The sequence below is a fragment of the Cheilinus undulatus genome, linkage group 21 (genome assembly GCF_018320785.1).
Source record: "Cheilinus undulatus linkage group 21, ASM1832078v1, whole genome shotgun sequence".
Classification (NCBI taxonomy): Eukaryota; Metazoa; Chordata; class Actinopteri; order Labriformes; family Labridae; genus Cheilinus; species Cheilinus undulatus.
Genome location: NC_054885.1, coordinates 41,423,578 through 41,438,457, shown reverse-complemented (window position 1 = coordinate 41,438,457; position 14,880 = coordinate 41,423,578). Strand labels below are relative to the sequence as shown.

Below are 14,880 nucleotides of genomic sequence, written 5' to 3'. Positions count from 1 at the left end.
AATAAGATCTTTGATTCAGATGATTCCAGGGACTGAATCTACCTCTGTTCTCAGCTCATAAGCCATGCAGGAGGTCTATATAACATTAAATATCTCTATAAATCTGTATATAAAAATCTAAATAAATATCTATAAATCTGTATATAAAAATCTAAATAAATATTTCTATAAATCTGTATTTAAAAATCTAAATAAATATCTCTATAAATCTGTATATAAAAATCTAAATAAATATTTCTATAAATCTGTATATAAAAATCTAAATAAATATTTCTATAAATCTGTATTTAAAAATCTAAATAAATATCTCTATAAATCTGTATATAAAAATCTAAATAAATATTTCTATAAATCTGTATATAAAAATCTAAATAAATATTTCTATAAATCTGTATATAAAAATCTAAATAAATATTTCTATAAATCTGTATTTAAAAATCTAAAAAAATATCTCTATAAATCTGTATATAAAAATCTAAATTCATATCTATAAATCTGTATATAAAAATCTAAATAAATATCTCTATAAATCTGTATATAAAAATCTAAATTCATATCTATAAATCTGTATATAAAAATCTAAATAAATATCTCTATAAATCTGTATATAAAAATCTAAATAAATATCTCTATAAATCTGTATATAAAAATCTAAATAAATATCTCTATAAATCTGTATATAAAAATCTAAATAAATATCTCTATAAATCTGTATATGAATAAATAAATATCTCTATAAATCTGTATATAAAAATCTAAATAAATATCTCTATAAATCTGTATATAAAAATCTAAATAAATATCTCTATAAATCTGTATATAAAAATCTAAATAAATATCTCTATAAATCTGTATATGAATAAATAAATTTCTCTATAAATCTGTATATAAAAATCTAAATAAATATCTCTATAAATCTGTTTATAAAAATCTAAATAAATATCTATAAATTGGTATAGAAATAAATAAATAGCTATAAATCTGTATATAAAAATCTAAATAAATATCTCTATAAATCTGTATATAAATAAATAAATATCTCTATAAATCTGTATATAAAAATCTAAATAAATATCTCTATAAATCTGTATATAAAAATCTAAATAAATATCTCTATAAATCTGTATATAAAAATCTAAATAAATATCTCTATAAATCTGTTTATAAAAATCTAAATAAATATCTATAAATTGGTATAGAAATAAATAAATAGCTATAAATCTGTATATAAAAATCTAAATAAATATCTCTATAAATCTGTATATAAATAAATAAATATCTCTATAAATCTGTATATAAAAATCTAAATAAATATCTCTATAAATCTGTATATAAAAATCTAAATAAATATCTCTATAAATCTGTATATAAAAATCTAAATAAATATCTCTATAAATCTGTATATAAAAATCTAAATAAATATTTCTATAAATCTGTATATAAAAATCTAAATAAATATCTCTATAAATCTGTATATAAAAATCTAAATAAATATCTCTATAAATCTGTATAGAAATAAATAAATATCTCTATAAATCTGTATATGAATAAATAAATATCTCTATAAATCTGTATATAAAAATCTAAATAAATATCTCTATAAATCTGTATATAAAAATCTAAATAAATATCTCTATAAATCTGTATATGAATAAATAAATATCTCTATAAATCTGTATATGAATAAATAAATTTCTCTATAAATCTGTATATAAAAATCTAAATAAATATCTCTATAAATCTGTATATAAAAATCTAAATAAATATCTCTATAAATCTGTATATAAAAATCTAAATAAATATCTCTATAAATCTGTATATAAAAATTTAAATAAATATCTCTATAAATCTGTATATAAAAATCTAAATAAATATCTATAAATCTGTATATAAAAATCTAAATAAATATCTCTATAAATCTGTATATAAAAATTTAAATAAATATCTCTATAAATCTGTATATAAAAATTTAAATAAATATCTCTATAAATCTGTATATAAAAATCTAAATAAATATCTATAAATCTGTATATAAAAATCTAAATAAATATCTCTATAAATCTGTATATAAAAATTTAAATAAATATCTCTATAAATCTGTATATAAAAATCTAAATAAATATCTCTATAAATCTGTATATAAAAATCTAAATAAATATCTCTATAAATCTGTATATAAAAATTTAAATAAATATCTCTATAAATCTGTATATAAAAATCTAAATAAATATCTCTATAAATCTGTATATAAAAATCTAAATAATATCTCTATAAATCTGTATATAAAAATTTAAATAAATATCTCTATAAATCTGTATATAAAAATTTAAATAAATATCTCTATAAATCTGTATATAAAAATCTAAATAAATATCTCTATAAATCTGTATATAAAAATCTAAATAAATATCTCTATAAATCTGTATATAAAAATCTAAATAAATATCTCTATAAATCTGTATATAAAAATCTAAATAAATATCTCTATAAATCTGTATATAAAAATCTAAATAAATATCTCTATAAATCTGTATATAAAAATCTAAATAAATATCTCTATAAATCTGTATATAAAAATCTAAATAAATATCTCTATAAATCTGTATATAAAAATCTAAATAAATATCTCTATAAATCTGTATATAAAAATCTAAATAAATATCTCTATAAATCTGTATATAAAAATCTAAATAAATATCTCTATAAATCTGTATATGAATAAATAAATATCTCTATAAATCTGTATATGAATAAATAAATTTTATTAAAAAATCTAAATAAATTTCTCTATAAATCTGTATATAAAAATCTAAATAAATATCTCTATAAATCTGTATATAAAAATCTAAATAAATATCTCTATAAATCTGTATATGAATAAATAAATTTCTCTATAAATCTGTATATAAAAATCTAAATAAATATCTCTATAAATCTGTATATAAAAATCTAAATAAATTTCTCTATAAATCTGTATATAAAAATCTAAATAAATATCTCTATAAATCTGTATATAAAAATTTAAATAAATATCTCTATAAATCTGTATATAAAAATCTAAATAAATATCTATAAATCTGTATATAAAAATCTAAATAAATTTCTCTATAAATCTGTATATAAAAATCTAAATAAATATCTCTATAAATCTGTATATAAAAATCTAAATAAATATCTCTATAAATCTGTATATAAAAATCTAAATAAATATCTCTATAAATCTGTATATGAATAAATAAATATCTCTATAAATCTGTATATAAAAATCTAAATAAATATCTCTATAAATCTGTATATGAATAAATAAATTTCTCTATAAATCTCTATATAAAAATCTATATATATATCTATATAAATCTTTATATAAATATATAAATATATATCTATATATATCTCTATATAAATATATATATTTCTCTATAAATCTGTATATAAAAATCTAAATAAATATCTCTATAAATCTGTATATGAATAAATAAATTTCTCTATAAATCTGTATATAAAAATCTAAATAAATATCTCTATAAATCTGTATATAAAAATCTAAATAAATATCTCTATAAATCTGTATATGAATAAATAAATATCTCTATAAATCTGTATATGAATAAATAAATTTCTCTATAAATCTGTATATAAAAATCTAAATAAATATCTCTATAAATCTGTATATAAAAATCTAAATAAATATCTCTATAAATCTGTATATAAAAATCTAAATAAATATCTATAAATCTGTATATAAAAATCTAAATAAATATCTCTATAAATCTGTATATAAAAATCTAAATAAATATCTCTATAAATCTGTATATAAAAATCTAAATAAATATCTCTATAAATCTGTATATAAAAATCTAAATAAATATCTCTATAAATCTGTATATGAATAAATAAATATCTCTATAAATCTGTTCATAAATATCTAAATAAATATCTCTATAAATCTGTATATAAAAATCTAAATAAATATCTCTATAAATCTGTATATAAAAATCTAAATAAATATCTCTATAAATCTGTATATAAAAATCTAAATAAATATCTCTATAAATCTGTATATGAATAAATAAATTTCTCTATAAATCTGTATATAAAAATCTAAATAAATATCTCTATAAATCTGTATATAAAAATCTAAATAAATATCTCTATAAATCTGTATATGAATAAATAAATATCTCTATAAATCTGTATATAAAAATCTAAATAAATATCTCTATAAATCTGTATATAAAAATCTAAATAAATATCTCTATAAATCTGTATATAAAAATCTAAATAAATATCTCTATAAATCTGTATATGAATAAATAAATATCTCTATAAATCTGTTCATAAATATCTAAATAAATATCTTTATAACTGTCTAAATAATGGTTAGAGTCCCATGTGAATGTGTAGACTTGTGTTAAAACACTCATACTGGTTATCTAGACCAGTGGTTCTCAGATGTTGTGGCAGGGCACACTAGTGCGCTGTGGGAATCTGTACAACCCTACTTTATTACTCTGACTTCATGGCAGGTAGCGGCTGTAGCCAGGCCTGCCCACAGATCTGACTGAAAAAAAAAAAACCTAAAAAATTTGAACTTTACCACCAATAATTATGTACACTTTTTTCCAGCCTCAGAGAGATCTGGAAAATATATTTTCTTGCAGTTCTTTTGCAGCACAGTGGCAGAGCTGTTTAGTGTGAGAATGTCTGCACAACAAGTGTTCAAGATGGCATCCAGAGCGCCAGATGACGAGTCAGAACACTTTCATGGGTTATTCAAGGTCCTGTCATTGTTTAAAAGTATTGGATCATACTTGGGAATGTAATATGTGAGCGCCCAAGGCCAAAAAGTGGTATGATGCCTGCAGGCAACACTGCAGCATAGAGGGTTAAAGGTCATCTATCAAAATCTGACATCAATTTCCCACCAACCTTTGAATAACAAGTAAAAGTGATATACACTGGCTCCTCCCCCATTTCTGTCAACATCCAATGAAATGACAGACAGTTGCTGGCCCCTCCCCCATTTCTGTCAACATCCAATGACATGACAGACAGTTGCTGGCTCCTCCCCCATTTCTGTCAACATCCAATGACATGACAGACAGTTGCTGGCTCCTCCCCCATTCCTGTCAACATCCAATGACATGACAGTAACAACAACAACATAAAACAGACGCGTTTGCTTCATTTCTTATCGGGATTTTATTTGAAATTTAAAAAGATTAGGATCATGTTGTTGTTTTAACTTGTGCTCCGTTGTTTTGGGTTGTGAAACAGGAAAACCAACTCACATTCTGACTTTAATTTTCTTTTTATTAAGGCATAAATATCAGTCGATCTTTGGTTTCTTAAATCTGTTCTCTATATTTATATTTCTAACCAAAACATTCAGAGCACCATGAAAACACGAGGACCTGTCTGAGAGCTCAGAGTAATGATCCGGGTCTTTCTTTGGCCATACTCTGGCTGGAACAAGGGTTAATCATATTTTAATATTTCAGTCCTGAATCTAACCTGGTTGGAGGCAGGATAATCCAGATTTATAGGATTAAATTAGTCTCAATCCAACTTTAAAGTCTTCATAAAATATTCTGCAGCTATGATCCGGATCAGCACTTTAACTTGATAATCTATAATCCGGTTTAATGATCCTTTTTTTCCTTTAATCGATGAAAAACCTGGTGGCTACAGCAGAGAGGAGGCTGTTCCTCTGTCTGACAGCAGGGGGCAGCGTTCAGCTCTCACGGTCTACATTTAAACACCACCGAAGAAGAAACAGAAGCAGCCCTCTCTTGGTTATAAAACCGGAGCCCTGACCAGCCTGCGCCGCTCGGACTGAGCCTCATGAACCGGGACCATGGGGTTCGAACAGTTCTGCAGTCTGAACCAATCCGACCCGTTCTGGGTGAGTTCCCGGTGCTTCCCGCGGCATTTCCGCCTCTTTCCCGGTAAATTCACGGTCTGTAACAGAGTTGTTGTTAAGCTCAGAGGGAGTCATGCTAACGTTATTAGCCCCGGTGAATGTCTCCGTCCTCCGTCACAGCAGCCCGGCGTCATGTAACCACAGGCTTAACCGCTTACCGGGACACCGGCCGAGCACGCGCACCGAGCACGCGCATAGCCTGAACCATAAACACACCTTAAAGTGACAGAGACGTTCACAGGAGTGTGAGGATCATTAATTACGACTGTCAGACTGAAGCTCTGCGGGAATTAACGCCATCATACCGGGCTATGGAACCTACCGGTACCCGTACCTGTGCAGACTGAAACTCTGAGACTGTCAGAGCCGAGCCAGAGCCGAGTCAGAGCCGAGCCAGAGCCGGGTCAGAGCCGAGCCAGAGCCGGGTCAGAGCCGAGCCAGAGCCGGGTCAGAGCCGAGCCAGAGCCGGGTCAGAGCCGAGTCAGTCTGTGGTTCTGACAGCAAAGCTGAATCCAGACTCCTGCAGTCTTTAACTGTTCTGCAGCATCAGTGGGATCAGGGGTGGAGGTGATGGTCCTCAGCATCAGTGGGATCAGGGGTGGAGGTGATGGTCCTCAGCATCAGTGAGATCAGGGGTGGAGGTGATGGTCCTCAGCATCAGTGAGATCAGGGGTGGAGGTGATGGTCCTCAGCATCAGTGGGATCAGGGGTGGAGGTGATGGTCCTCAGCATCAGTGAGATCAGGGGTGGAGGTGATGGTCCTCAGCATCACTGAGATCAGGGGTGGAGGTGATGGTCCTCAGCATCACTGAGATCAGGGGTGGAGGTGATGGTCCTCAGCATCAGTGAGATCAGGGGTGGAGGTGATGGTCCTCAGCATCAGTGAGATCAGGGGTGGAGGTGATGGTCCTCAGCATCACTGAGATCAGGGGTGGAGGTGATGGTCCTCAGCATCACTGAGATCAGGGGTGGAGGTGATGGTCCTCAGCATCAGTGAGATCAGGGGTGGAGGTGATGGTCCTCAGAGTTCCTCTGTCTGCTTCAGCATGGCTGAGTGTTTCTGTAACTTCTGACAACCTAAAAGAGACCCAGACACCAGGACCAGGACTGCCTCAGAACTGGGACTTTAAATGCTGAATATCTGTACAGCAGGGTTGTCAAACTCAAGGCCTGAGGGCCAAATCCGGCCCCTGGAACAGTTAAATCTGGCCCTAAGATGATCTGATGTTTCTGCTCTAACTGTCCATCAGTCTGAGCTCTGCAGATTTCCTCCAGTATAAAAATGTGAACTTATCCTGATGCTTTAAGATCTCCTTGTTAAATCATAAAATCTGAAAAAGAAAGGAGTAAAAATATTTAGATAAGAAGTCAGGAATGTGGGAAAAGAAATTTATTTATGTTTTAATTTCACATTATTAATTTAGAATCTCACAATCAGGACTCAGACTTAGGATTCTGACTTTTATTTCATACTTTGAGCATTTCCACTCATAATTTTGACTTCTCATAGAATATTGTAAACTTTTAGATTCCTAATTCTACATTTTAATTCATATTTTGACCTTTTTAACCAACTATTTTTGTATTTTATCTCATATTTTAACTCCAAACTTTGACTTCATAATCCCATAGTTTGACCTTTCAGACTCACAATTTAAAATTTTGAATCATACTCTGACTTCTAATTTCTTGATTACAATTTCATTTCATATTTTGACCTTTTAAACCAGCGATCCCCAAATGGCGGCCCGCGGGCCATTTCTGGCCTGCCAGCAGGCGTCATCTGGCCCGCGAGATATTTGGGAAAAAAGATGGAAATTTAAGAAAATATATTACTTTTTAATTTTTACCCTCATAGGTTTTTAAAATACACATTTTCACTCATTTACCATGATGTTTCTATAATTATAGCGAAGGAAGGTCGTACTACTCTGCAGTAAATGAGTTAGATATGGTTGGACTCTCTTTAGAGAGTTGACATATATCTCACTTTGGTGATTCAGTTCAACGTCAGCCTGATTTAATCCCTCATTCTAGAGAATCTGTAATGCCAAACTAACATCAACTACATTTATTTACATACAATTTAATTTTATGTCAACAAGACGTGCAGTTATGGTCTTGATCACTAATGTTTGAACGGGACATAGTTTATAAATCCTACGTGTATTTGACTTCAGGTCTCATCAAAAATGGTAAAAATGACTCTCATAATATAAAACAAATTGTTTATAACTGAAGATGTCTTCCCAACCTGGACACAGGCTGTCCTATGACATGAGAGATCGGCATTTTTGGTCTTGATCAGCGCTCACAGACATAATTACGCACGGAGATGCGCCACTTCATGAGGCGCGCAGGGCAGTCAGGGGGTTCAGAGAGAACGGACATGCAGAACAACGACTGCTGTGGCTCAGACGTGCTTAGAAGTCAAGTTTTCACTCAGTAGGTGAGGGTTTATAGCTCTCTGAGCAGTTAGAGCAGCAGTCACTCTCTCTGTAGCATCCCTCCTGAGTGGATGACGGGTGACTCTCGTACTGATGATTTTCGTGGTTTAACTATTTTAACTTGACAAAGTCAACAAACTGTAGTTGCAGAAGTCACAAAAGCATCAAAATTCACCGTAAGAGCTGAATGCCTGCACAGGGGGTGCTAGGTTTTCACGTCTACCGTAGCTCTCTTTGTTTATGTTACTCCATAAACTTTTCTCACTGTGGTCAAGTTACCTCGTGTTACTTTAGTCACGTCGTTTCTGGCGATTTCAAAGTAAAAGTCTGCTACTGTTAAACAGGAAGTAAAGTTACCTCAGCTTAAATCAATACAAAACTTACGAAATAAAACATTACAAAGGCTTTATCTGTAGAAACACTTAAGGCTCAACATTTACACTAAATGTGGTTACTTACACTGTTTCTGGACCCTGCACTGATCCCAGGTTGGCTGAAATAATCTCAGTGTCTGATCAGATATTGTGGATAACAGGTTGCCATTTTAAAGCCATAAACAGTCATGCTGAATGAGTGTTTATGATGAATACTCCAGTCTTATAGCATCAGTGGGTCTTAAAAACATTAAAAATGTGTCAAAATTCCCACCTGATACAAGGACAGCATATTTATGACTGACCTGTTTAGATTACTTGCGAATAAACCCTCTGTCTAAAGTCTAGCTATATATTTGTGTATATACACACACACATACATACATATATGTGTATATATGAACATTCAAGAAATCACGTCTGGCCCTCGGCTTTCTGTCCTTCAAAAATTTTGGCCCCCAGGAAAAACTAATAGGGGAGCCCTGTTTTAAACTCATGATTTTGATTTTCTTTCTAATATAGTTGCCTTAAAAAACCCCAAAACAAAACGTTATTTTTCCATTTAAATTTAATGTTTTAATATTTTTTAAACTAATAAATGTACATTTCTCAGATTGAGAGCCTTTAAACTGATGTTTTAACTTTTTTAATGTGAAAATCATTTATCATCAATGCTAAGTTTTTTCATATTTTATTTCTGGTGAACGATGTTGACAGTTTCTTGTTTTAAAGGGACCCTGTTAGGCCCTCAGGTTAGACCTGAATCCAGAATCCGGCCCCTGCTGTGACTGAGTCTGACCCCCCTGGTCTACAGGGTGTCTGCAGGTTCTTAAAGCTGTTAGAAGTTAATCCTTTAATTCAGAGAAGTTTAGGGCATTTAAAAAGTGTTTAAAAAGTCTTTATTCAGGACTATAAGGTCTTAAATTTGCAGCCACATCTTCCACACAGACTGGGACTGAATGCTTTAGGAAAATAATATAATTCATATTATACTATAACCAACACAATATCAGACTAAACCAGGGCTGGACAGTTAAAAAAACATCTAACTGTGATGATTTTGACTCATTTTGCTTATTGGACATGAACTGTTGTATTAAAGGAAGTGATCATTTTAATAAACCTCATATTTAACAAGAAAAAATGAAGAAAATAGGATTTTTTTGTACACTATTCTTAAGTATGCCACTAAAATGATTGCATGGTATGTAATGCATGATGTCTCTGCTGTAAAAAACTTTAAACTGGTATTTTATCACAAATTTCAGGTTACAGAAATATTGTACCTTCTGTGATTAGACAACTGCAGCAGGTCATGTTGCGATTTAATCTAATTTGAGATGAATTGCTCAGCCCTGCTACAGACAGCAGTGGTTTATCATCAGGGTTAGGAACCGGGGCCTCAGGGGTTAGAGGAGAACAGGAGCTTCAGTTTAACATCAGTTTAACATCCTAGTTATCTCACAGAAATGTGAGCCGGACAGTTGTCGACTTTATCTCCTCATGCTGAAGGGAAACGTCACTATCTGTGTTTGTCTGAGTGTCAGTTGTTATCAGGAAACGACACGGAGCGAGGGAACCGCCAGACTTCACCACAGCGTGACCTTTAACACCCATCTGCTGCAGTTTCAGTCTGGTCCTGACTGAATTCACTACAGTTTACTCTGCAGACTCCAACACAGCTGTTCTCTATCAGGACTGTTCTCTATCAGGACTGTTCTCTATCAGGGCTGTTCTCTATCAGGGCTGTTCTCTATCAGGGCTGTTCTCTATCAGGACTGTTCTCTATCAGGGCTGTTCTCTATCAGGGCTGTTCTCTATCAGGGCTGTTCTCTATCAGGAATGTTCTCTATCAGGACTGTTCTCTATCAGGGCTGTTCTCTATCAGGGCTGTTCTCTATCAGGACTGTTCTCTATCAGGACTGTTCTATATCAGGGCTGTTCTCTATCAGGACTGTTCTCTATCAGGGCTGTTCTCTATCAGGGCTGTTCTCTATCAGGGCTGTTCTCTATCAGGAATGTTCTCTATCAGGACTGTTCTCTATCAGGGCTGTTCTCTATCAGGGCTGTTCTCTATCAGGACTGTTCTCTATCAGGACTGTTCTATATCAGGACTGTTCTATATCAGGGCTGTTCTCTATCAGGACTGTTCTCTATCAGGGCTGTTCTCTATCAGGAATGTTCTCTATCAGGACTGTTCTCTATCAGGGCTGTTCTCTATCAGGGCTGTTCTCTATCAGGACTGTTCTCTATCAGGACTGTTCTCTATCAGGGCTGTTCTCTATCAGGACTGTTCTCTATCAGGGCTGTTCTCTATCAGGGCTGTTCTCTATCAGGGCTGTTCTATATCAGGGCTGTTCTCTATCAGGACTGTTCTCTATCAGGGCTGTTCTCTATCAGGGCTGTTCTCTATCAGGGCTGTTCTCTATCAGGGCTGTTCTCTATCAGGACTGTTCTCTATCAGGGCTGTTCTATATCAGGGCTGTTCTCTATCAGGACTGTTCTATATCAGGACTGTTCTATATCAGGGCTGTTCTCTATCAGGGCTGTTCTCTATCAGGGCTGTTCTCTATCAGGACTGTTCTATATCAGGACTGTTCTCTATCAGGGCTGTTCTATATCAGGAATGTTCTCTATCAGGACTGTTCTTTATCAGGGCTGTTCTCTATCAGGGCTGTTCTCTATCAGGGCTGTTCTCTATCAGGGCTGTTCTCTATCAGGGCTGTTCTCTATCAGGGCTGTTCTATATCAGGGCTGTTCTCTATCAGGACTGTTCTCTATCAGGGCTGTTCTCTATCAGGGCTGTTCTCTATCAGGGCTGTTCTCTATCAGGGCTGTTCTCTATCAGGGCTGTTCTCTATCAGGGCTGTTCTCTATCAGGACTGTTCTCTATCAGGGCTGTTCTTTATCAGGGCTGTTCTCTATCAGGGCTGTTCTTTATCAGGGCTGTTCCCTATCAGGACTGTTCTCTATCAGGGCTGTTCTCTATCAGGAATGTTCTCTATCAGGGCTGTTCTCTATCAGGACTGTTCTCTATCAGGACTGTTCTCTATCAGGGCTGTTCTCTATCAGGGCTGTTCTCTATCAGGGCTGTTCTCTATCAGGGCTGTTCTCTATCAGGGCTGTTCTCTATCAGGGCTGTTCTCTATCAGGGCTGTTCTCTATCAGGACTGTTCTATATCAGGACTGTTCTCTATCAGGGCTGTTCTCTATCAGGGCAGATACCTGAACCCTGATTATTGATATGAAGGTCATCAGGACTGACCACCAGAGGTCTACAACATCAGTGCTTGTGTTTCCAACAGTTAGGCCCATCCTGCAGCCATGACTGTGGAAGAGCTCAGCAGACTGTCTCTCACTGATGACTCCTCCAGCCAGAGCTGTCATAGCTGAGCTCATTATCGTTAACCAGCCGCTACCTTTCTTTCTTTTCAGTCTGAGCAGATTTTAAACACTGACTCTGCTGTTCATGGTTAAATCTGTGGGTCATGGTTGTAGGACGACAGGGTTTAAGTTGAGCACTGATTACCTGACCAGGTCTAATGTATGATTATTTATTTATTAGTAGCTCGATGTACGTCTCTGACCTCGGTCTGTTTCCTCTCCCAGGACTGGAACCGTACGTGGTACACAACCAACCCCGACCTGACCCAGTGCTTTCAGAACACCGTCCTGGCGTGGCTGCCATGCCTCTACCTCTGGATCTCTGCACCCGTCTACCTCATGTACCTACGCAGCCACGACCGCGGCTACATCTGCATGAGCCACCTCAACAAGGCCAAAACCGTGAGTCCTGTCCCCAAAGGTCCCTGTGAGGGGTCGGTTTCTGTGGTCTGATTGGTTTCTCATTGATGATTCATGTGTCACTGACAGTAAATCTAGTATTTAAAGGGCTGCCTTCTGTTTCCTGTGCAGGATTCTGTTCTTGTTGATGCTGTTGGATCAGATCTGATTATCATGTCTCAGTGAAAGCTCTCTCTGCAGCAGCCCTTTGATAACAGTGCATAAATTCCAGTAAAAGCTGAATTTTGTTCCCTGAAACGGAGTCCCTCATGGATGTGGTGTGTTTGTGTGTCTGCAGGCGGTCGGCCTCCTGCTGTGGATGATCTGCTGGTCAGACGTCTTCTATTCTTTCTGGGAAAGAAATCACAGCAGCGTTCCTCCCGTTCTCCTCATCAGCCCCACGCTGGTGGGCCTCACCATGGTCAGTTTACCTCTGTGACTCTCACACACGTTTAAACATGCATCACATTGTTTAAAGGCTGCAGGATGAAGGAAGGATATTAGAGCTGCATGACTGCATGGTTCATGTGTGACTGATTATTCTGAGTACTGAGATTCTGATATTCTCCATGAATGTGAGTCTGCCTGCTTCAGCAGTGAAAACACAGACAGCTATGATAGTTTAGAGGTCTGGGTTGACATTTTTACAGTTTTGCTTTTAAAATAAGTTTATGTTTTCATAAAAATTAAACTATTTTAACTATTTAACTATCAGCAGTGGCCCTGCTGCAGACTGAAGGCCTTCCTGCAGACATGCTAGTAAACCTTTACAGTTCTACTGAGTTCTAGAATAATCTTAACCTGACATGGTGACTGCAGCTGCAGGGAGACTACTGTGACAGCACTAGTACCACATTTTTTCTAAGGTTTTTAAAGTTGCAGAACTTAAATCTTCATATTTTTAGCCAAATAAAGAGAGGGCACATCTCAGTAATACTGTTCCTCCTAGTAGGACTGGGCAAATAATCTCAGATTAGATTAAATCACTACTTTTTTTTAAAGCCTGAAATGTGTCAAAATACAGATTTAATACAATTTTTTTGCGGCTGAAATTGTACACTCTGCACCACGGGTGTCAAACTCAAGGCCCGGGGCCCAAATGTGACCCACGGTGCAGTTTTACTCGGCCCACAAGATCATTTCATATTTTAATGAGAAGTGTCTCACCTGAATGAGGTCTGCAGATTTCCTCCAGTAAAAAAATGTAAATTTAACCTTGAAGATTAAAATAAACTGTGTTAAGTCACAAAAATCTGAAAAAGTATAGAGTAGAAATAATCAGGACTAAGGGGAAGAAATTAATTTGTGTTTTCATTTCATATTTTCATTTTGCATCTCAATATTATTGACCTAAACTCAGGATTTTGACTTTTTATTTCAAATTTTGACCTTTTAAATTCATAATTTTGACATTTTCTCTCATATTGTGACCTTTAAAACTCTAACTTTGACTTTATTCCCATATTTTTACTTTTTAAACTCCTGATTGATAATTTAATCTTCTATTTTGACCTTTTAAACTCTTGATTTTGTATTTTATCTCATATCTTGACCTTTAAACTCATGATTTTAGTCAAAGTCAAAGTGAACTTTATTGTCAATCGGCCATGTAAAACCTTATTTTGACTTTTCATTTTGTATCTTGACCTTTAGGACTTATAAAGTTGACTTTTTATCTCATATTTTGAGCCTTTAACTCATTTATTTATTTATTTATTTATTTATTTATTTGACATGGACACTCAGTAACGTTGATGCTGTGATATTTAATCATTTACACTTTTTTTTTTTTTTTTTTTTTTTAGAAATCTTAAAATCCTTTATCATCACTGTTTAATTCCCCTATAATTCATTACCTGTGCAAACACGGTTGACAGTTTTTGGTTAAGTCTGGACCCTGTTAGACCCTCAGGTTAGACCTAAATCCAGATTTGAGCCCCTGCTGTGACTGAAACCCCTGCTCTACACATTATGGAAACATACAAGTGTTTTTTTTCCAGATAGTTTACTAAAATCCTACTTTTCCAGTCCATGTTTATGTTTTTCCTAATCACAATGAGAATAGCATAAAGAAATACAATCCTTTAAAATCCAGCAGTCAATAACAAATTTACTACATGAGCCAAAATCACAGTGAGGTATTTTTTTTCAAATCTTTCTTTCCTAGATTAATTTATCTTAAATTGTGTTTGTTATAATATAGAATGATTGCTTATGTTTGTTGAATAACACATAAAATGAAGGATCTTTAAAAAATGCATATTACACTATATTGCCAAAAGTATTGGCTCACCAGCCTCATATGAACTTAAGTACATCCCATTCTTAATCCATAGGGTTTAATCTGACATGG

General features: G+C 33.6%; 1 protein-coding gene across 3 annotated transcripts in view; it reads left to right on the top strand.

The window, feature by feature from the left end:
* The first annotated feature begins 5,772 nt into the window (after positions 1 to 5,772).
* Positions 5,773 to 14,880, top strand: part of abcc1 (ATP-binding cassette, sub-family C (CFTR/MRP), member 1) — a 44,185-nt gene continuing 35,077 nt past the window's right edge. For all 3 annotated transcript variants that reach the window (XR_005993555.1, XM_041816727.1, XM_041816725.1), the window contains exons 1-3: positions 5,773 to 5,905; positions 12,354 to 12,530; positions 12,826 to 12,948. Coding sequence is in view for 2 of the 3 variants with exons in the window: in XM_041816727.1 (XP_041672661.1) it covers positions 5,858 to 5,905; positions 12,354 to 12,530; positions 12,826 to 12,948 (348 nt within the window). In the remaining variant the exon portion in view is untranslated. The remainder of the gene's footprint in view (positions 5,906 to 12,353; positions 12,531 to 12,825; positions 12,949 to 14,880) is intronic.